We start from the raw sequence: 22,106 nt of genomic DNA, 5'->3' as shown, positions 1-22,106 counted from the left end.
GATACAATAAGTAAAAATAATTAATGAAGGAAGCGTTTGGGCCAGAAAGTTAACACTGAACTCGACCTCAGTCTTTCGGCAAAGGGGCAGAAGACGAGCTGGTCTGACAAACCAATACTTCTCTGTCTGGTTTTCTTTGTGCCGTCTTTTCTTCTGATTCACCTTGGCATGCCCTCTACTATGTTACTATGCGCTCTCCGTGTGTTCCCCATGAGGACTACTTCTAATGGTTTTGGCACATACTCTACCCAAAATGGTTTAAAATTCTGAAACCCTACTCACAAATCAAAAAGAAAAGGCTTCCTAATTTTCCTAAATATGGTTTTTGATAACTTATCTTGCCAGTTTTATGACATCAAGTTATTAAACCTCTCTCTGCCTTAGTATCTGGAAAAGAAAGAAAACAGGAGTTTTTTTTACCCACTTACCATTTATAAAGGTGGGAGGTGTTCTTTTAAAATTTCTATTGCATCGTGTATATTTTAAAGCCCTACTTCCTAGGAATTTTGGGGGATTAAATAAAACAAGGCACATAAATCCCCTAGTACAATGAGTACCATGTAGTACTGGCTCAACAAATGTTTGCTGTCACTATTATTATAGCTAGAAAATGTTTCATTGTTTACCTCTCTCTCTATATATATATATACACACACACATATATATTAACATATACATATATACATATATATACACACACATGTGTATATTAATGTCTGTGTTTAGGTCAACAGTTCAAAACCTTGGCATCTGGGACAGAAGAAAAGGAACATTTGAGAAAATATTCACTCTTGAGAAAGTCATGCTTCAAGGTAAGTATTTGTACTTTGAACTTCCTTCTTTAAGCATAAACTCCAGTATTATCTTTTACCTTCTAATAAAAGGCAAAATAAAGCCTTAAATATCATTGACCATCCTAATGAACTCCTTAAAGGCAGGAACCTTCAGGCTCTGAAGGTAACAAAACATGCTAGGGGATGAAGAAGTGTTGGTTTTACCCTCACGCTATCCCAGAAAAACTACACAATAACAATTTAACAGTTCGCTTATTTTCACAACAGGAAATTGGTTCAGTATATTGTCAGAAAATCATAACGTAACATGATGCAACCATTAAAACTAGTGTAAAAATATATTTACTGATTTGAATAAAACTACACAATATAATGAACTTAGAAAAGCCAGATACAAAATAGCATTTAAGGTAAGATCCAAAGTTCTTATTTTTTTAATTTTTTTAAATTTTTAAAATAAACTGTCCATGACAAGAAAAAGCGTAAGAATAATGTTACTCTACACCATTGCTGGTATATATTAAAACAGCTTAACAACGTTATCAAAAAGCTAAAAATTGTTCATGCAATTTCATTCAGAAATGTGATGGACAATTTTCCTAAGTAAATAACTTAAATGTGCAAAAATTGATATTACAAGACTGTTTACAAATTGCAAAATACGTGAATAATCAAAAATTTGTCCCACAATATGAGAATGGTTAAATACATTATCATACATGAAGTCAATAAAATATTACCTATTTTTTTAATTGTGCAACTACAGAACAAAGTGGGACATGTAGGTAACAAGAGGGAATTGAAAAGTAGGATTCAAAAGTATATTTACATTCTAATTTAAAATAAGTATGGTATATGCATGTACACAAGAATGCAAAATGATTAGTAGGGAATGTACAAAGATAATCATAGTTGCCAGGGTGAGAATAGAATTACAGGTAAATTTATCTTTCTATCATTTTACTCCCCTCAACTATAAAGAAGTCATAGTATTTTTTCAGTGGCAGAATATATGCCTCTAGACACTAATTTAAGAACATGAAGAAAGGACTTGAGTGATCGAAATCACCATTTGGCTAGAAGAAAGGAGACAGAATCCAACATAGACAACATTTTGACAATACGATGGGAAAGTGGTGACTGTATCCAGTATATTGGCAAACTTGGAAGTGCTCAGCATTCCAGAAAACACAAACCCTCTTTCCTTCATGTTTTCCTACATTTTCTACAGACACATACAAATTGAACAATGTTAATACCTTGCTTATTATTTAATATCATGCACTCATCCACATATTAAGGGCACCTGGCCGTTATTCTAACTCACTTAAAATAATCTATTCACTTGATACAGCTCTACTAAAAGAGCATTTTAAAACTGTATTTTCTCACTTTAGAGTATGTATTCAAAGCTCAAATGCACCTTCCTGAGCCAAGAAAAGAAGGAGAGCTGTGATGAGGGGCATGGCGGATGGCGGAGGGAAGCGGGGGGGAACAGTTATTTTAAAATAAATAAATAAATAAATAAGCGGCCTTACTATTCAAAGCCTGTCAGGTTAAAACATTCCCAGAGAGACTGATCCTTTTGATAAAAACAGAAGCAAACCTTTGTGCTGTAGCAAATGCAGCTGTGGAATAATCGCACTAATTAGCTGCTCAAGACGAGTCATTGGCTGTGATACTGAGGGAAGAAATCCTTTCAATTAACAGTAAAGCATTCTTAAGACATCTTAAATTAAAATTTCTAGTTATCAACCGCACTAAGTCTTCATACGTGAAAGTCGACAACAATATCATTTAAAGCATTTTCTGAAATATCCTGTCTGAAAAAAATACATATGTATGAAGTAGACCAGCATAAGTAAAAAGAAACCCCGCTAAAAAATATAGCAAATATATTTTTGTATTTATATAAATATAGCACAGCTCAGTTAATTGACAGTGTTTTAATAAATCTTCCCCCCAAAAAATCAAAAGTGCAAAGGAAGCATTAGAGTTGCCTCATGGCACACACTCCCTGCGGGATATTTCCACATTGTTAAAGATGACTCCCAGATTCTCAGCTTTGCTCTCAATCTTCTAAACATCCCTTTCTCTTAGAAGTAACTGAATCTGCAATTATCACCTTCTAGACAAAAATGAAGATATCTGCATGTCACAATGTTAGCAGGACAAGTGAGCATAATGTCTTAAGCTCCAAATCGAGGTTTATGTGAGAACATTACGAATGGCAACAATGCTTATTTTTTAAAACGAGGACATGATGCTGAAGCTACTAATGATACACAAGGAGAGATGTCCAAATGTATTTCAAAAAGCTAACTGAACTCATCCCAGGCCATGAAGCTGAATCTTTGCTAGATAATCCTAATTCCATGAGTCTGATTCCTTTTAATCAGATTATGTAAAGGTCATTTATTCAACAAATAGTTATTGCCAGGTGCTGGGAATACCTGGTTTCTAATCTCATAGAGTTTAAAGCCACAGTCACATAATTCTTCTGAGATGCCTTAAAATTAAGTCAATTACCTAGATTACAGAACTCTGATCGAGTTCCACGTGGGAAGGTGGGCATCTCACCATCAGAAAGCACCCTTTGAAAGCCGATGGGCAGAGGGACAAATGACTTAACTGGCGTGTACCGGCATCGCTGAAGCCAGGCACACAACTCTGCTGAGAACCGGGAATTTGTCAGCAATGGCTCAAGGAGGAGGGCCACCGATTGGACTCAAGTGCTAGCTCAGTCACTGCTGAGCTGCATGACCTTTAATGAGCCACTTGACCCCTCTGGGCTTTTCCAAAACCCAGCATTTTAACGTGCTGCAGGGATTGGGTCAGTTAATGTTCACTAAATTAAAGTGCTCAGCACAGTGGCTGGAGGTATACAGAAAACAGATGGCCACTAAATGTGACCTGAGTTCCTACCTCTATGGCGGAATTTACATTCTTAACCTTCAGAGCCTCCCTCTTCTCTATGATGGTATAGGTATTTTGGACATGGGCTTTGAACTATCTGACATATTCCTAAATCCCAATAGTTTATTCTACTGTCTTCGTCAGCCACCTAACAATATCAGAAATTCCATTAAATTCAATGCTCCAGCATCCAAACATCTGTCTACCCACCCCTCACCTTTGACAGTGATGCCAGTGTTCTTTTACTGTCTCAAAGGGACTGGTCTTTGGTCTCAATATCACAGTCCTCTAAGGCAGTTCTCTGGTCATCAGTAGAAACCTAGAGACGCTAAAGGAATGTTATACTTTTCCTTGCATTTCCTTTCTTCCACTCCTCAGGCAGAGTCCAGCTCTGCTGTGCAGTAACCTTTGACTGTGGCCCAGTTAGTCTATCTCTGCACTTCGCAATACATCTGCCTCTCAGCACTGTGGTGAGGATTAAAATTTTTAATAGATATAAAAAGCTTAGCACAATGACTGAAACACGGTCCAATAAATTGGAACACGGTTCAAAAATCAGTGGTAAAAATAATAGTATTAAACCACGAACATGCTTCTTCTTTTGGATACAAGGAATCTACTTGTTATATGCCTATGTGCAAGTTTGGACCACAGAATTTATGTCTTGTAAAGTTTAGGCAATATCCATTTAAATGAGAGAACTCAAAAAACTTTTGCAGGGATGGAGAGAGAAAATTTATTCTGCAAATCTCTCATGAGCCATAAAGTAGGAATTGTAGCATTTTTCTTCAGTAAAAAATAATCTTCATTATAGTCATTTGGTTGATAGAGCTCAAAGCCTAGTATTCGTTTGCACTGATAGAGCTCAAACCCTAGTAATCGTTTGCAATTTATTTATGTCCAGGAAGCACGGTGGTTGATATTCACATACACAGTGGAGACACAGGAAGGTTCAATAGTATTAACCTCCTGTGCAAAGGAGAAACCTAGGTCATGGATGGGTTAAGCTACAGGGGTTTCAAAATGCAAACGGTTAGCTGAAAAAAACAAAATTAGCTGAGAACTTTGTCTCAAATAAAAATGCCCAGCCTCATTCCTGGAAATTCTGATTCGTTTAGGTAAGTCCCAGGAATCAATAGGTCTACAAAAATTCTGCAGCCGAATTCTGACACTTGACTGATTCCAATGTTTGGAAACTAATAGTAAAATACCCAGGATCATTTGTCTGCATAGTAGGAGAGCTGGAACATGAACCCAAATCTCTAATTCTTAGACCAGAATACTTTCTTCTTTGTCTGAGAAAATTTGCATTCCATTTCTCACCTCCAATCAGCCTTCCCAGAGGTCTGAAGAGTCCTGATACTGAATGCAACATGTTGGATGGGATAGAAGGAGAAAGACCACTTACTCCTGCCAAATAGGCTATGAGACCAAACAAAAATATCTATCGAGAAACTTCCAACGGCCCTTTATGGGTACAGCACAACCACTTCATCATAAATGAAAGGAACTGATAGGTTGAATCTACAAGAACTGCCCCCATCCAGTCTGTTCCACCAGCAAAAAGAAATTCTTAACAATCAACTGAAAGTGCCAGCAACTGCACAAATCAGAGTTGGTAAATGGCTATATTTTTTGTAAATGGTTGTCTGGGTGTCTAACATTTCAGAGTGACTGGTACTTCTGTTATCTCAAACTTCCCATTCCTTCCAAAGTGATTCAGGATGACTTTTTCACCATGTACGGTGGAAGAAAATACTAATAAGAAACTATATCATCCCTTGTACTTAAAATAGCTGGGAGTGTAACCCATGTAAATGTGAAAGTACCAGATATCAGAGTTTGGCTTCACACTGAGGTCTTCTGGACTTCTGTCAACACCTAACTTGGGTTTTAGTCATCAAGAAAAAGAAATCAAGATCTGCCAAGATTCCACCTTTTCGGGGGTAACATGAGCAGCTTAGATAATAAATACTCCAGGTCTCCAGCATAGCTAAAATACAAAGGCTTACAAAACACAGCCTGCATGCCCCATGCGAATGCTTTCTAAAGGCCAGGTGCTGCTAGACATGTAGGATATCATGGTGTCCTAACTGGACAATGCTCCTATCTCCAGAGCTTTGCACATTTCACAGTACACAGGGAGAAAAGCATTCTAAAAATTAAGAACCACCAATCATATATAAGTTAAAATCGGAAGTGTTTTCTTTCTAACACTGAGACCTCAATTCGCTGATAAAAATGGGAGATGTTTCATATCCATTCAGGATTCTCCATATTTTTTTAAGCTGGACCTTCGATAGGTACCAGGAAAGACTAATCTCAATGACTGATTAGATAAAAATCAAGGAGAACCTTAATAAGGTTCCAAATATATCAGTATTCCCCAAAAATCCATACCAAAAATGGCAACCTGCTTGCAGGAAGAAAAAAACGAAAACATTTCTTCATATACATTTTATATTATCATTTTTATTTTTTATTTTTGTACATGTTGTATAATATATTAGTATAGTGGCACATGTACGTAACTCATAAATCAAATTAAAATGTGTTGAGAAGGTTTTCTTGAAAGAAATTAACTAGGAAGAAGGATCAAAAATGTTTAGAGACCTTTGTAATATATAGACAATGCTCTTCCAGGCAATTTTCATCAGCAGATTTTTATTTATTTATTTGTTTGTTTGTTTGTTTATTTATTTATTTATTTATTACCAAAGTGTTTCCCACTTCTGTATACTCCAACTAAGAGGAATATCAAGTTCTTACTAAAAGATATTTTAAACTAAAGATATGAATTTTGCCATTTCCTCATTTTATGACCACGACTGATCTCCATTTTCCGCAGATGGCACTATGGGTTGGCACACTCTTAACACTCAATTCCTTTCAAGGAAATCACCTCTGAGAGCCAGACCATTGAAAGTTTATAAAGCAGATAAAGTTGAAGTGCCCCACACTCAAGTGTTCTGTTTTTCATATCGAGCTTCCTTTCACTAGACTGTACTCTAGAATTCTTGCTTACTCTGTCCAACTATGGAATCCTATTCACATCTAACTGCCATGTTTTAAAGGGCTTTGAAAAATTCATCCCTTAAAGTAATTAATATGGCATGGCAAGGTGCTCCACTGAGAGTATTTTAAAAGAAAAAGCAATTTTTAAAAATCCAACACAATGACAAACTAATGACAGAATTCATTCATGAATGTGAAAGGAACTGGAAGGAACTTTTTAAAGGTAGAAAGCTCTTATATTTGTACTCAAATAATTGTCCCAATCACAGGGCATGCTCTGGCTGTTTTTCTAGACATTATAACAGATCAGAGAAAATTCAAAAGCCTTAGACCACCATCACTTAACAATTACCTCATGTCTAGCACACGTCGACCAAGATGCAAAGTTTCCAACATTGTGTTGAAATCAAGACAAAAGTACAAATTGTAATCTAAGGAGCAGTGAATGGGTGCACCTGTCATGGTTTAAGAGGCAACCTTACACATAGCAGTAATGATTTATGGTGGCCACATGGCATTTATGGCTACCCAGCATCCTGTCCCACTTGTTTGGTAAAGTACCTGATTTAACCTTGAAGAACCAGCCTCCTTCACTTTCAGTTCATGAGGTTATGGTGTTGCCACTACCTCCAGACATGGAAGTACGACCGTGGTCAATCAGGAAATCCATCCTTCTGGTCACAAAGACTAACCCAGGAATGTGCTTGTACCCCAAGACAATCAAGTAAGAGTCATTCCTATGCCTTTAATGGAAACCATTAGGTTAAAATGACTCTCTTTAAACTAAGGTTTGAAAAGCTGGTAGGATATAAATCTGGAACTTCCTGGATCTATCTGAGAAGAAAGCCAAACTGGAGAAAACAGTAAAGAAAGAACAGAGGACTAAGGAGAAGGAAGAACAAAGAAAGAGGGAGCCAGTGTTTATATGACATTGAGCATCTGTATCAAACCATCCCTGAAGTCATGATAGCCCTGGACTAACCCTGGACAATGACTTCACAAGGGCCAAACTTCATATTTTCTCAAGTCAGTTTGATGTACCCTGGGATACTACAGCTGGTTTTGTAACATTTAAAAAAATATCAGTATACTGGGGAAAAAGTCAAAGTTTCAGCCTAAGACCTACAATTCATAAAACCTAGCACCCATCTATTTTCCTATTTTCTGTTGTTTTGGCTAGGCACACTCCCACCCATAGCATTTCCCAGCTTTCCAGAGCTAGACAGGCTACATGCTAAGTTTTGCCAATTAGATTTAAGTAGAAATCAGAAGTGCCAGTCATTCTGAAATGTTAGACACCCAGACTGCCATTATATATATATACATATATATCTCCAGGCAGGCGGATCATGAGATCGAGAGATTGAGACCATCCTGGCCAACATGGTGAAACCCCGTCTCTACTAAAAATACAAAATTTAGCTGGCCGTGATGATGCATGCCTGTAGTCATAGCTACTTGGGAGGCTGAGGCAGGAGAATCAGTTGAACCCAGGAGGCGGAGGTTGCAATGAGCTGATATCCTGCCACTGCACTCCAGCCTGGTGACAGAGTGAGATTCCGTCTCCAAAATATATATATATATATATATACACACATACACATATACACATATATACACACACACATATACACACATATATACACATATATACATACATGTGGGTGTGTGTATATATATCCATTTATCAACTCTGATTTGTGCAGTTGGTGGCACCTTCAAAACATTCTTAAGAATTTCTTTTTGTGGTGAAACAGACTGGTTTTTTTTTCTTGCTTTTTTTTAAATTAATTCAAATACAACTGACTATGGCAACTGTACTACAGCATAACATAAATTAAAGATCAAATATATACATCTCCATGCTGGTTCTAGGTGAAGAAAAATAGGAAAGAACAAAGATCTTCAGGAGTCTTCTAAGACAACCCCAAGAACACCACCGAAACTGTTTTCTGGAGTTCTACATAAGAGTCCACTTCAACATAACTTAAATTTTACATCTTAGGAGACTGTGGGATCCTCAGCTGGAGAAGGACGTGGGGTGGGAGGTGCTGTGAAGCGGTCATACAAGGGGGAGGGGCTTCATACGACCCACTTCATAGTACCTCCTGAGGGGGAGGCAGTTCCTATAGATTCAGCCTATCGGTTCCTTTTGTTTATGACAAAGCAGTTGTGCTGTACCCACAAAAAGCCATGGGCAGTTTATGGAGAGATGTTTTTGGGTGGTGTCATAGCCCATTTGGCAGGAGTGAGTAGTCCTTCCCATTTGATTCCATTGAAAACACTGAATTCAGTATCAGAAGGGCTTTTCAGACCTCTGGTCAGGCTGACTGGAGGTGGGGAATAGAATGTGAATCTTGTCAGACATGGAGGAAAGTGTTCTGGCCTAAGAATGAGAGATGTATGTGGGCTCATGTCCCAGCTCACCTACTCAACAAACAGGTGATCTTGAATGTTTCAGTATTCATTTCCAAACATGGCTGAGTATCAGAATCAGCTGCAGAAAATCTCCTTCAAATGATCCCCTTCTCTAAATCCTCTGCTGCCATGTCTCCTGTAATCTGGCTGCACTGGCTGGAGCTTCAGAAGCCATCCTGAACCATGAGAACGAGGGCCAGATTCAGGTATGAAACTGGTATGTGCCTGGTCCTCCATAACCTGGTCCAATCTGCTCCAGAAGGGCAGAGATTACAATTTTATTACATGTTTTATTCACATATTGTTTCCCCAGCACATAGTAGAACAAAATAAATATTTGTTCAGTGGGTAAAGTTGGTGTCTATCTTCTAACAAATACTCTACTTCATAGAATCAAATAATACTAGAACCTTAGAGTTGGTGCACCCTTATTCAAACCATTTGCTTGAATCATCCAGAGATGGAGAACTCTGGGCTCTAGGGATCTACTGCAGTTCCTTAATTCTAAGAGGAACTTCCCCTCCACATGTTAAGATTTCCCAAGTCAGAAGAGATCATATACTCAATGAATATATTTTAGTAGAGTTTCTTTCTCCCCCAAATAGCTGTCTTTTTTTTCTTTTTGAGATGGAGTCTTGCCTCTGTCGCCCAGACTGGAGTACAGTGGTGCGATCTCAGCTTACTGCAGCCTCCACCTCCCAGGTTCAAGCAATTCTCCTTTCTCAGCCCCCCGAGTAGCTGGGATTATAGGCACGTGCCACCATGCCCAGCTAATTTTTGTATTTTCAGTAGAGACGGGGTTTCACCATGTTGGCAAGGCTGATCTCGAACTCCTAACCTCATGATCCACCTGCCTTGGCCTCCCAAAGTGCTGGGATTACAGGCATGAGCCACCATGCCCAGCCAATGCCTGTCTTATAATCAATAGTGAATTGGACTCAGGGAAATACACCTGATAGACAAAAACCATGGCATCGGGACCAATCATGGCCCCTCAAAAGCTCAAATGAGTTATAGTTTGGTAATTCAGAAATCTGGGGAAAGGAGAAACCCGCTAGAGGAAGAAATATTGATTCATTTAGTATCTTAAGTGAAAATCCACAGACCACAACAGATAATAGCACTAAGCCCTGGAGACAAGATCCCTGGGTCAAATTCCTAGTCCTGTCATTTCTTAGCTGTATGACTTGGGCATGGTTTTTCACCTATCCAAGCCTCAGTTTTCTCAGCTGCAAAATGGGGGTGGAAAGAAGTATCTTCTTCATAGAGCAGTTGTGAAAATTAAATGTGTTAATACAAGTACAAAACTTAGCATGGTTCCCACAAACTATGTGGACAATGAGTGAAAGTTAGGCAATGAATTCTTCTAAGTCTGTGTTTTAATTCCTGAAATGGTATCCTCTGAACATGTTAATATCTAAAAATTAGTCAAAGCTGACAAGTTACTTTCTAGGGAGCCAAAATTCTAGAATGCTGCCTTCTACTATCATGTTCCTTTTCTTTCCTAGAGGAAAATACAAAGCAATTAATTAACAGTGTGTGCCCTCCTAAAAGAACACGCACAGAAAAGTTAATGGGCAATAACTCAGTGAACAAGTTTTGTCAAACATGTTTGTGAAGAATTTCATTCTGAGAGTGTATAAGGAAAGCATGCTCTTATGACAAACACATTAGTTAACTAAAAAAATGAAATTCAAAATTAAGAATTAATTTGGCTGTAAATTCAGGTTTGACATTACTACTGTTCTTACGTTGCATCAGAATAGCAAGTTTCATTTGTTCACGCCATTCATTATTAATATTAAAAAAATTAGTAAGTTATAGAGTATATTCTTGTAGAGAATGAATCACAAAGAGTAGACATCATCGCCCCAGCTAGCATCTCATTTATATGGCAAACATTTATAACATTTCTAGCATAGTGACATTTTAAACACATAATTACATATACTTTGTTCATAAAATGCTCTAACATTTTATAGAGATGAGTAATTAAGCTGTTATAATGACATAAAGAATGAAAAAAATCTGAAGTATCCATTAAAACAAACTACAGCAGAAATAGGAGCTCGAGAAATTAGAAATCATTTTTAAAACTACCTTTTATAAGACCTTTTAAAGATGTATCCACTGAAAATGATGAACTTTAACCCACACTTAAACTTATGGTAAATATATATATATATATATTTAAGAATCAAATTCTAAAAATAGATCTGTTACATCTAGTATTTTTCCATTATTCTTGCTGTCTTTAAACACACCTTCACAAGCTGCTGAACATAATGCCTTTCTGACTTAATCAGAACCTCTCCCATGACCCAGGAACGTTCAGTAAATAATTATTAAGCTCCAGAGGTGGCTTTTGCATAAGTTGATTTGCTTGAATGCCTATTCACTTGGGGACACAGCTTTCAGTATTGTTTTCAAATCTTATCACCTAACAGTGAAAGTAAATGTTAAAGGAGGTGGGGGGAACTATCCTCTGTTTAGTTTTTCTCCATTTTAATATTTCTTTGAAATTGCCATTTTTTAAACTTGTTCTACATTTATATGCCAGGCAGACAATTCTGATATGTGGATGTCTGTTTCCCCCTCCAAGAGAAAAAAAATCAATATACAAGAATGCAAAGAGGATGTTCATTAATGCAACTGTTACCATTCCACAGTCGGGTGGGGGGAAGAAAAAAAAGGTCGGTGGGGGAAAAACCAAAAATTCGAAGTGTTTACAATGGGAGAGTTTTGACAAATGATACTACTGTATTAAGCACACTGTTTTCCTGAAGAAAATCCTGTTTTATTCATAACAAAGCTGGGCTGCAGTCTATCTTGCAATCATAAATCAAGCTCTGCTCTAACTCAGCTTTTTCAAGCAGTCAGGGTATTTCTGTCATTATTAACTTAAGACTAGCATTCAGTTTTAAAGGAGAGGGCAAAGATATTGGGTTAGCATTTCTATCTATCACTACCACACCCACCCCCAAATTAGTTGTTATCCTTGTCATAGCCACCTACCAGAGGTTACAGCTGAAGCTGATTAAAGCCAGTCAGAAGTAACAGCTTCAGTATTTTTAACTCCCAATAAAACCTTCTCGTCCTCTATCCTCCCCCTTAAAAAGGAAAAAAACTGCTCCTCTTAAGTGGTCCCGGGATTATTTTCAGAATAAAACTTCACTTACAGATATAAGCTTTCAAAGGAGCATGGCATGAACATCTGAACTCTAAGCGCCTCCATCTTTTTTCCTTTAAGGTGTTCTGCAAGCCCTTGGCGAAGAGTGAAAGTCAAAGTTAGTTCTGGCACTGGCTGTGTCACTAGGGGTGGCTCCTGATAAGGCCCTGGAAACTCCAATCCAAACACAGCTCTGTGCTAGAACGGTGCCTGATGTCTGTCTGCAACAGCAGACCTGTTTAATCCAGTACCTACTGTACCTGCAGGACAAAAATGCTGCCTCACACCACAAAGGGGGCTACTTAAGTACCCAGGCACAGCCAGGGAGGCAGCCCAGCAGCCAGGCAAGCACCTCGGGAAGCTTATTTGGCCTTACCCAGCTCGGGTACTGGCTGAGGCTTGCAGAGACTGCACATTATTAGAGAACTTAAAAGGAGAGGTAATTTCACATACCAGTGAATTGTTAACACTTACTGGAGTCACAGAATCTAAGAGGGAGGACTGTGGAACTGCTTGTGTGCCCTCTCAGTTTGGGAGATCTCGGGCATCAACTCATCACACAGCTCTAGGTGTTTTGCATCTGTGCGCAGGCATTTTTGGAGCTTGATAATTGAATATGCCCTTCTTGCTGACAGGCTAGAGATCCAAAACAGCATTCCTTACCCTCAGACCCCAAGAATATTAGGAGGGTTGTCCTTGCCCGGTACTGGTGGAAGTAAAACACAAACTGCTTCTAATTATGGCCACCATCTTTCAGAACACACAACTTGTTAGGCCATAAACTGTGGATTCTTAAGATTGTCATCCAATCTAATTCTGAACACATTGGTATACAAGAAAAAACAGCAATACATGTTCTCAAAAACACTTTAAAATGCAGACATGACAACATCAATATTGTCAAATATTTATGGAGCTCCTACAGGACGCAGTGCACCAAAGATGCCCTACAGAGTTATGATAATATTGTATGTATGTTTCTCCCTACACACAATTCAAAGGTCATAACAAAGACATCTGACACTGACTAGCTGCATACACTGGGCAAGTTACTTCACCTCTCTGTGCCTACATTTATCTCCAGAGTAAATGGTTGGAAAATAATGCAACCTCTTTCAGCCATAATCAAACTCAAATTACATGACATAATGAAATTATCTTTTTTTTTTTTAACTTCCCTGTAAAACTAGGAAATATCTAGCCAGGAGTCTCAGCCAAACTATTTCTGGTTCTGTTTATTCTCTGCTCATTTTATTCATTCTTTCTTTCTTTTGTTCAATAAATATTTATGGAACACCAACTGTGTCCCAGGCATTGTGTAAATTTGTGGAGTTTACAGTCTAGTGGGAAACACATATTAATCACATAAATATATAATGAAAAATGTCATAACTGCTGCAGAGAGGTGAAAAAGTTAAAATTTAAGAGTCAGGAAAGGCTTTCCTTAGGCAGGGACTTCTGGTCTGAGATCTGAGTTGGGGAGAGGAGGAGTATAGAAGAAAAGCTTTCCAGGCAGCAGTAACAACATATGTAAAAACTATGAGGTGGAAAGTTGGCAGGCAGACTCACTATCGCTGAAGGACATAGTATGAGGGAAAAGCATGGTGCTCGTGAGACCTACACAGTGACCAGGGCCAGACCATGAAGGATCTGGTAGCCCAGGGAAAGGTCACTGATTCTGTTTCAAGATGAACAAGAAACCACTGAGAGATGGCAAGCAGGAGAGTGATGAGCTCAGACTTGAGTTTTTAGAAAGGTCTCCCTGGCTGCTATGTTGACAGCCAACTGGAAGACTGGCAGAGTTAGCTACTGCAATAGTCCTGATAGGAGGTGATGGTAGCTCATGGGAAGGGGGGATGTGCAAAGTGGAGAAGAGCGGGCAAATTGCTTGTAAAACTAAGGACCAGTAAATAGGATTAGAGGAGAAAATTCATCAACAGCAGTCATTGAGCACTTTCTACATGCCAGGTACTATGCCGGGTTCTGGGGTAAACAGATGATTAAGATGTTACCCTATTTCTCTTACTAACCTATCCCACCTCTCTTTTCCTGCCTCTGGCACAGTTTGGCATGGAAATCAAGAACATGGATTCTGATGTTTACTTATCCAGGTTCAAATCTCACCACTCACGAATTCTATGACTTTGTACAAATTTACTAAACTTTCTGGGCCCCAGTTCTTTCACCTGAGAAAGAAGAAATAAGTGACTACCCATAGGTGGTTACTGTTAGAACTGAAAGAGATAACAAGTAATGTGTTCAGCATTGTCTCTGATGCATAACAAATGCTCAATTTTTAAAAAACCTCTTACAATTACAATCATGGTTAGTGCTACCTGTCCTGGATTAATATTGACCAATCCAGAGAACCAAGGGAAATGACACAGAGTGAAAAAAACAAATGAAAAATCAAGAAAGTAGAAGAGCAAGAAATAAAGAAAAGATAGGGAATAACCATATCAGAAACTTTAAGGGATTATTTTCTAAAAAAATCAAGCCAGGGATGGTGGCAGATGCCTGTAGTCCTAGCTACTTGGGAGGGTGAGGTGGGAGGTTTGCTTAAGCCCAGGAGTTCAAGACCAGCCTGGGCAACGGAGTGAGACCCCATCTCTTAAAAATAAATGTTAATGAAATAAAATAAATAAAAGTTCAGGACAGATTCTCTCTCTCACCTTAGGCACTATTTAAAGTTAAGTAAAGTTACAAGGCACTCGGGTACATTTTAGAACTGAAACTCTGATTTATCACATGCTTACACACAGGGAAAACCTGTACCCTCCATGAGTTCTCAAATGTTGATCCCGAAACCAATGGTATCAGTTCCAGCCATTCCTGAAGGGGACAAAATGTGGTGCCAAATGTTCCCCTGGCAGGATCAGCCAATAACATCACCTGACTTTATGTTGGACAATCTATCACCTCAAGAAATATTTCTATTGACAATTTACATCAGTACTTTAGAAAGATCTAGCTTACACTACAGTTCTAAGGGAATCTTCTTGGATACAGCAATGAAATGTCCACCAGCAAATGGACCAAAGATTGACTTAAATATGAACACATGCCACCATATACAAAATTCATGAAATGTTACTTGCATTTCCCAGCACTAAAATACCACCCCTCAAGTCATCACCCAAATTAACAAACGCATGTCTTCTGGATATCAAGAACCATGTCCGTTTGGTTTAATGTTGTATCCCTAGAACCTGGTAGAATAAACAGTCCATGGCTTGATGAATATCTTTAAAATGAATCAATGTAATGTGTAAGCAACTGTCTTGGGCACATCTATACTACTCAGATGTGTTTCCTGAGTTTGTATACATATATGTATGCATATGAACACACACACACACACACACACACACACACACACAGAGGAAAAGAGAGAAAGAGAGAGTTACCCAAATCCTAAGTTTAAACACAGACTAAGAATTTGTAGTGGAGTTGGGGAGGAAAAAATAGATCAAAAAAACTGAGCACAGAATACAGAATAAAAACATCACCTGTATTCCAATGCTTCTGAAATAATAAGTACCACTCTTTGTCCTAAATTGCAGTAAATCAACTACAGTCATCAGAATTCTTACCCTTTAAAAGCTGAACCTTAACTAAAATGGGATTTAAAATAATGAACCATCCAAGTGACAGCCAACTTTTTCCTTGGAAGCTAAACTGGGTTTCAGAATCTTTTTGGAAGGAAAAATTCAATCACTACTTTGAATGGGTTAGAAAAGAGATAAGGGATTTTACTTGTTATCCTGTCCAAGACTTAGCTGAAGAAAAGTAATGTTACTGTTTTATCACAGCTCAGAATTCTTCTTATTTTATTTAGGCATTAAATGTTTTATTGCCCACCCCAACCACACCATATTTTCTTATATTCTTTCTTTTGATAGCCATTGTTCTTTTCAGTAAACTCATACTTCACTCACCAGTCCCACAACAGCTAACACTTGAGAGCTTACCATGTGCCGGGTCCTATATCGGCCCATGAACTACACACAATTTAAGAAGCATCTACTTGGTCTCGGAATGTTTCATTATGATCCCAGCCAATGGTTCCCAAACCTGTCTTCCTATCAGGAGCACTTGAGGAGCCTTCTCCTTACCCTACTTCCTTAAAATAAATACAGGAGATTTAAGAAACATAAAGGTCAAGGATCTTTCCCCAAACAAATGAGTGAGTGAGATTCTGCAGCGGTATGATTTGGAATTCTGTGTTTTTAAAAACTGATTCTCATAGAGGTCTAAAGTGAAGTCAAGTCTAGAAACCACTAATATAACATTATAATATATATAGCTATATATAATATTATCTATGTAAATGATCTCTTAAGAGTGGCAGGAAAATACTCAAGAATGGAAGCTCCTTTTATTTGTTGAATAAAGAAGTTACTCATACATTTTAATTCTTTAAAATATCCATGTGGAATGTTCAATGAAAGCCTTATTGTGGGGTAATTAAAGAGTTTCATCAACGTAGTAATGAAACTCACAAAGTACTCTCAATGGTAACACACACATCTCTTTTCTCCACATGGCATCACACTCATGTTCTGGGAAAACCCAGATGCCACCGAAAGGCCCTTTAATCCAAACATTTATTAGTTTTCCCAGCATGTGTGTGAGAGGCACTGTTCTCAGTGCCATGGGGAAGACAAGGATGAAGATGCAAGAGGCTCTGCTTTCCAGGGGTTCATTCCAGAGAAACCCAAGACTCACACGCACATGCCAATGGGAAGAAGGTGCAGGGAGGACAGAATGCTAGAGCCCTCTTCTCCCTCCACTGCAACTCCTTCCCTGGCCTGGCCCCTCCTGACCTGGCAGATGAAGTTTTGCAGGTCTTACATTTCTTCCTCAGAGAGGTCTTCCCAGACCATCCTTCCGAAAGCAGAAACATCTACTTTTCTTTTGTGCTCTTGAAGCAAGCTTCTTTCTTTTGTAGCTCTTAATCCAACTTGTAATCCTTTCATTTATCTATTCGTCCTGTGTTCTTAAGGACAGGTTCCTTGTACTTACCTTTTTCTCAGTGCCTGGCACATAGTAAGTACTCAAATATTTGCTGGATGGATGGACAGATGGATGGATAGAAGGAAAGAAGAATGGATGAATGACTGACAAAAATGAAAAAAGGTCAGATTAGGAAGGATCTATGAAGTATAATTTCAGGGTAGCATTTAATTAATTATGAAGAAAGTCAATAGGTATAAATGGGATATACAACTGTATACTCTTTATTTGCAAGCTTGTAAAGGCTGAGCACAACTTACTTACATGGATAAAGTATTGGGGTACAAATTTGCAAGGAACTGGTCCAGCAGCTCTAATTTGAAACCATTACAGCATGACTGAAGAAAATTTTTAATGACTACCTACTTGCAGAAATAACTGTGCAGTAGCACTCACTCACGTTTATCTCTTTCATCCTGTTTCTATTTTTTTCTCCTACCAAGAACAGATCTGCCTGTAACAGTGATATTACAGCATCCTCTCAAAGACAGCTCATTGTCCCTGGAAACCAAGGAAGCCCTTCAAGGTTGAAAAGGAAAATAAGAGACTAAGATGACCCCATGTAAACCTGATTGGGATGCAGTCCAACATTATTAAATAACTGTTAAGATGTTTATACAAACACTCAGAAGGAAAAATTAAATGTTTTTAAAAACTGTTTCAAAGAATCTGTCCAGAGGATAAAAATATAATCTACAAAGAGGCATCTCAAATTCTGCCTAAAGTGATTTTTTAAGCAGTTAACAAACAAAAATACGTAAAATATTAGCTTGACTCTTTCAATTAATATAATAATCAATACAACAGATTAATCCCTTACCTTAAACTCTTTGATATTCTCTCAGTGTTCATTTCAAAATAAATACTTGTTCCTGCATTAAAGGTTATTTAGAGGCTTTCCTTTGTTATCTATAAATGGCAACCAGTATTTGCAATAAGAAAACTACAGTCTAGAATATAAACAGAGTAGGTGAGACAACAAAAAGTTGGAGAGAACACACTGATGAGATTATGCTGCTCTGATAATATTTTTAAATGAGAAATTTAGTAAAAACGCAATTTACTATCTTATCAAGGTAAGTAAACAGGAAAAGATAAGGCCGTCGCCAGTGTGGGGGGCAAAGTTATTCACAAGATGACTTTACAATAAATAAAATCTCCACATCGGGACCTGAAAATCATGGAGATTTAAGCTCTATTTATGGGTTAACTCTTTACTCATTTAAAAAGAAAAATGTGGACATATATTTTACTGTTAGTAACTTTTTAAAGTTACGAAATATTGAAGGACAATAAGAATATGAATGTCTCTACCTATCTTTTAGGGGTGTTGTGGATTGAAACAGGAGAGTGCATCACCATCATCTTCATCTACAACATCAGTTTCTTTCTTCTTCCAAGCAGGAGTCAAGATATTATAATATTTTAAAGCAACATGCAATTCAGCTGTAGAAGTGGCCTCCATGGACCACCTTAGCTAAGCCCATAGCTGCTGAGATGAACCCACCCTTCCCTTGATTCCATCTCATTAGGAGATCCCAGGACATCAGCAGTTCCATGGACCATCTAAATCCTTTCTGGTCAAAGGAGCAGCTAGAAGAAGGGACTGAGATAAAGAAGACAGGGATATTCTGTCATCTAGATTTTGTAGTCTATTCATATAAATTAAATGTTTGCATTCCAAAGAGTGAGCAGAAGGTAGAGAGACACTGTTTCTTGCAGACAACGATGCCATTGTGGAAGGTGGTATGGAGCTCACTGATGTGCAAAACTCCAATTTGTGTAAGATGTGGTAAGGATCCAGGGCAGTGGTTTCAACCTGTGGGCAGCAAACTTCTGAGAGGTCTGCTATTTAATAAATGTGTCCCTCCTATGGATATAAACATGGCACCATTTATCCAATTGGAGACAGGATAGTGTGGTGATTCAATGCAGACACACACACCACCCTTTGTATCCTAGCTTTACTCTGGGTAAGGCATTCAACTTACGAATCTCAAGATCTGCATCTATAAGATGGGAATATTAATAATACCTACTTCATAGATTAATATTATGATTGAATGAGATAAAGTATGAAAAGTACTTAACATGTTACAGGAAAAATGGCACTCAATGTGACACAAGGGACGAGGACTCTATTTCAAAACATTGTTAGGTAATGAAAAGTCAGCCCGTAGAGCCTTAAAGAACTTTAAATTCTGGGCAAATAAAAGTTATTATTTAGAGACAATGCTTAAGGTAGTTTTGAATTTTGATATCTTAAGAGGTAGTACAGATTCAAAATACATGTAAGTTCAGGAAAGGTATAGATAAATTTGTGAATAATATATTCACAGTGCATAGCTAAAGACTAAATATTGGTGCTATCTGTAACTTCTGATAGTAGACAACAAACTATGTCTTTTCAGTGGTTGTCTTAGCTACAAACCAGATTCTAGTCCAGGAAACCTTCTGCTCTGATTCAGTGTGTAAATTATAATTTTAATTTATATTTTTTCTTTTTTTAAAATTATACTTTAAGTTCTAGGGTACATGTGCACAACGTGCAGGTTTGTTACATATGAATACATGTGCCATGTTGGTGTGCTGCACCCATTAACTCGTCATTTACATTAGGTATATTTCCTAATGCTATCCCTTACCCCCCCTCTCCCCACAATAGGCCCCGGTGTGTGATGTTCCCCTTCCTGTATATTTTTTCTATGTAAACATACCCAGGAGTCACGCAGGATGTCATGTATTTAAATAAGTAAAACTATAAAAACTCAAACCTCCTTATGCTAAATAAATCATCTTATGTTAAATTTTTGCTAACAGTCAAATTTCCCAAACTTTTAAAGCATCTCAAAACTTACTCTCATACTAATGACATCCTGTTACAGTTATGCTGAGCAAACAGGATTTAAATTGAGAAAAATAATATTTGCACAAAAATCCTTCCTGTCTGTTGATTAATCATAATAAACTCTAATCAATCATAATAAACTCAATACACATTAGCTTTCTGCATCTAATTGACACTCTAGGGAGTCTTACCTATAATCAAAGTATATATTAATGTTGATAGTAAAATATTCAAATAACCACTATTTTAAATTAATAGTCTGTGTAATTCCAATGAATATTACCATGAAATAATGTAAAAGACAAATTAAATCCTTACTTAAAAAATTGTCATGTTCTTAAAAAAAAAATGCCTAAAAAGCTACTAAATTCTCCCCTTAACATTTACTACATATTAATTACATGCCAGATACAACAGGTAAGGCTGGTAATATAGATATAGAGAATAATATAAACCCTAATTCAAGCTTATCTTGCTCCTAATATCAAGCAATATTGGTTCCTTTTTAAAGGATGTTAACAAAACCATGAATAAAAGAAGGAAGAGTCAAAATTATTAAAATCCATTCATTCACTAAACAAATATTTATTGAGCAACTACTATGTCCCAGGCACTGTTCAATAGGCTTAAGATGCATAAGTGATATATCATGATTATTAAGAGAAAAATGTTTTGGGGTAACACTGAATGCTCAAATTATTTATTAATTTAAACAGACAACGTGAAAATTGCATGCATTTGCAACCTTTAAACACCATCTACAATGATATTCCCATTAACAAAGATGTTTAGTTTCTACACTTGATCTAGATCACTGCATTTTCATTTCTTAGTGTGCTGGGAAAGAAACGTGAAAATTCGAGAAAAAAATAATAAACCCATGAGATCACGTCTCTGCCTTATGTGAAAAAAGAGAAGGGAGGAGAGAAGAGACATGGAGAATTCTTTATCATATTGTCACACTGACAACTGTATCTCATATTTGCATATCATACCTCATGTTTATTATTAAACAAATCTTTTTTATTTAAAGAAAGAAACTGAGGGGCAGGGATTGAGATATGAGTATCTCATGCAAAATCAAGAGGTTAATATGCCACAGATCTGGAGTTGGAAACTCCAGAGCCCACACTTTCCTCTCTATGGTTCTCTGTTCCAAGTTTTTGTAATCTACCCAATGAGCACAAAAGCAAACTAATTCTAAAATTAGAACCTTGCATTGGAGTTGCCTCTTTACTTGTCTGTACCCCACACTAGATTCTGAATTCCATAAAGGTATGAACCATGTCTGTTTAGGTCACTACTTCATTCTTTCACCACATACAATTCCAGGCACAGAGAAGGCACTCAATAACTATTCATCAATAGGTTAAATGATTAATTAATTGACCATAATGGCTTCTCTTGGCCACCTCTAACGATGATCTGACTTAAAAAAACAAAAACAAAACAAAACAAAAAACACACAAAAAAAACAGAGAATGAAGCAGACTTCCCTGAATTTTTATACCAAGCATGAATTCAATTAATGGAATTTACTAGAAAGAAACAATGTTTGTCCTCAAATAACTTAATCTAGTTAGAAAAGAGACTAAGCAAATATGAAATTACAAGGAAGAAAAAAAAAGTAACCCAACATATCAACACAATTTATACTTGTTAATAGAAGAAGAAAGTTCTCAAAAAAGGAAATAATTATTCAAAAAGGCTTTCTAGGGGAAACAAGGTCTTTGGAAATTTGGGGGAAAATGATAGAATTCCTTTGAGAAACATGGTAAATCTTGAGCAAAGGTTCCCAAAGTGTGGGATACGAGATGATCTCAAATCAAAATGCACAGACTTCACATTAACTTACCATGGAATCACACAGTGAGAAGGGCCTTTTCAAATTTCTTCTATCTAAGGAAAGTCTCTGGTTGATGCTAATACG

The 22,106-nt window shown here is 37.4% G+C and overlaps 1 protein-coding gene across 10 annotated transcripts in view; it reads right to left on the bottom strand.

The window, feature by feature from the left end:
• MITF (melanocyte inducing transcription factor) overlaps positions 1-22,106 on the bottom strand; it is a 221,504-nt gene that overhangs the window by 82,935 nt on the left and 116,463 nt on the right. For 2 of the 10 annotated variants that reach the window (XM_030917459.1, XM_010382482.2), the window contains exon 1: positions 12,323-12,439. The exons of the other annotated variants lie outside the window; for them this stretch is intronic. In XM_030917459.1, the coding sequence (XP_030773319.1) occupies positions 12,323-12,378 (56 nt within the window). In that variant the 5' untranslated portion in view covers positions 12,379-12,439. Of the gene's footprint in view, positions 1-12,322; positions 12,440-22,106 lie in introns of those variants that run through there. 10 annotated transcript variants of the gene reach the window in all.

This window comes from Rhinopithecus roxellana, chromosome 1 (genome assembly GCF_007565055.1).
Source record: "Rhinopithecus roxellana isolate Shanxi Qingling chromosome 1, ASM756505v1, whole genome shotgun sequence".
NCBI lineage: Eukaryota > Metazoa > Chordata > Mammalia > Primates > Cercopithecidae > Rhinopithecus > Rhinopithecus roxellana.
This window is presented reverse-complemented; position numbering and strand designations above follow the sequence as displayed.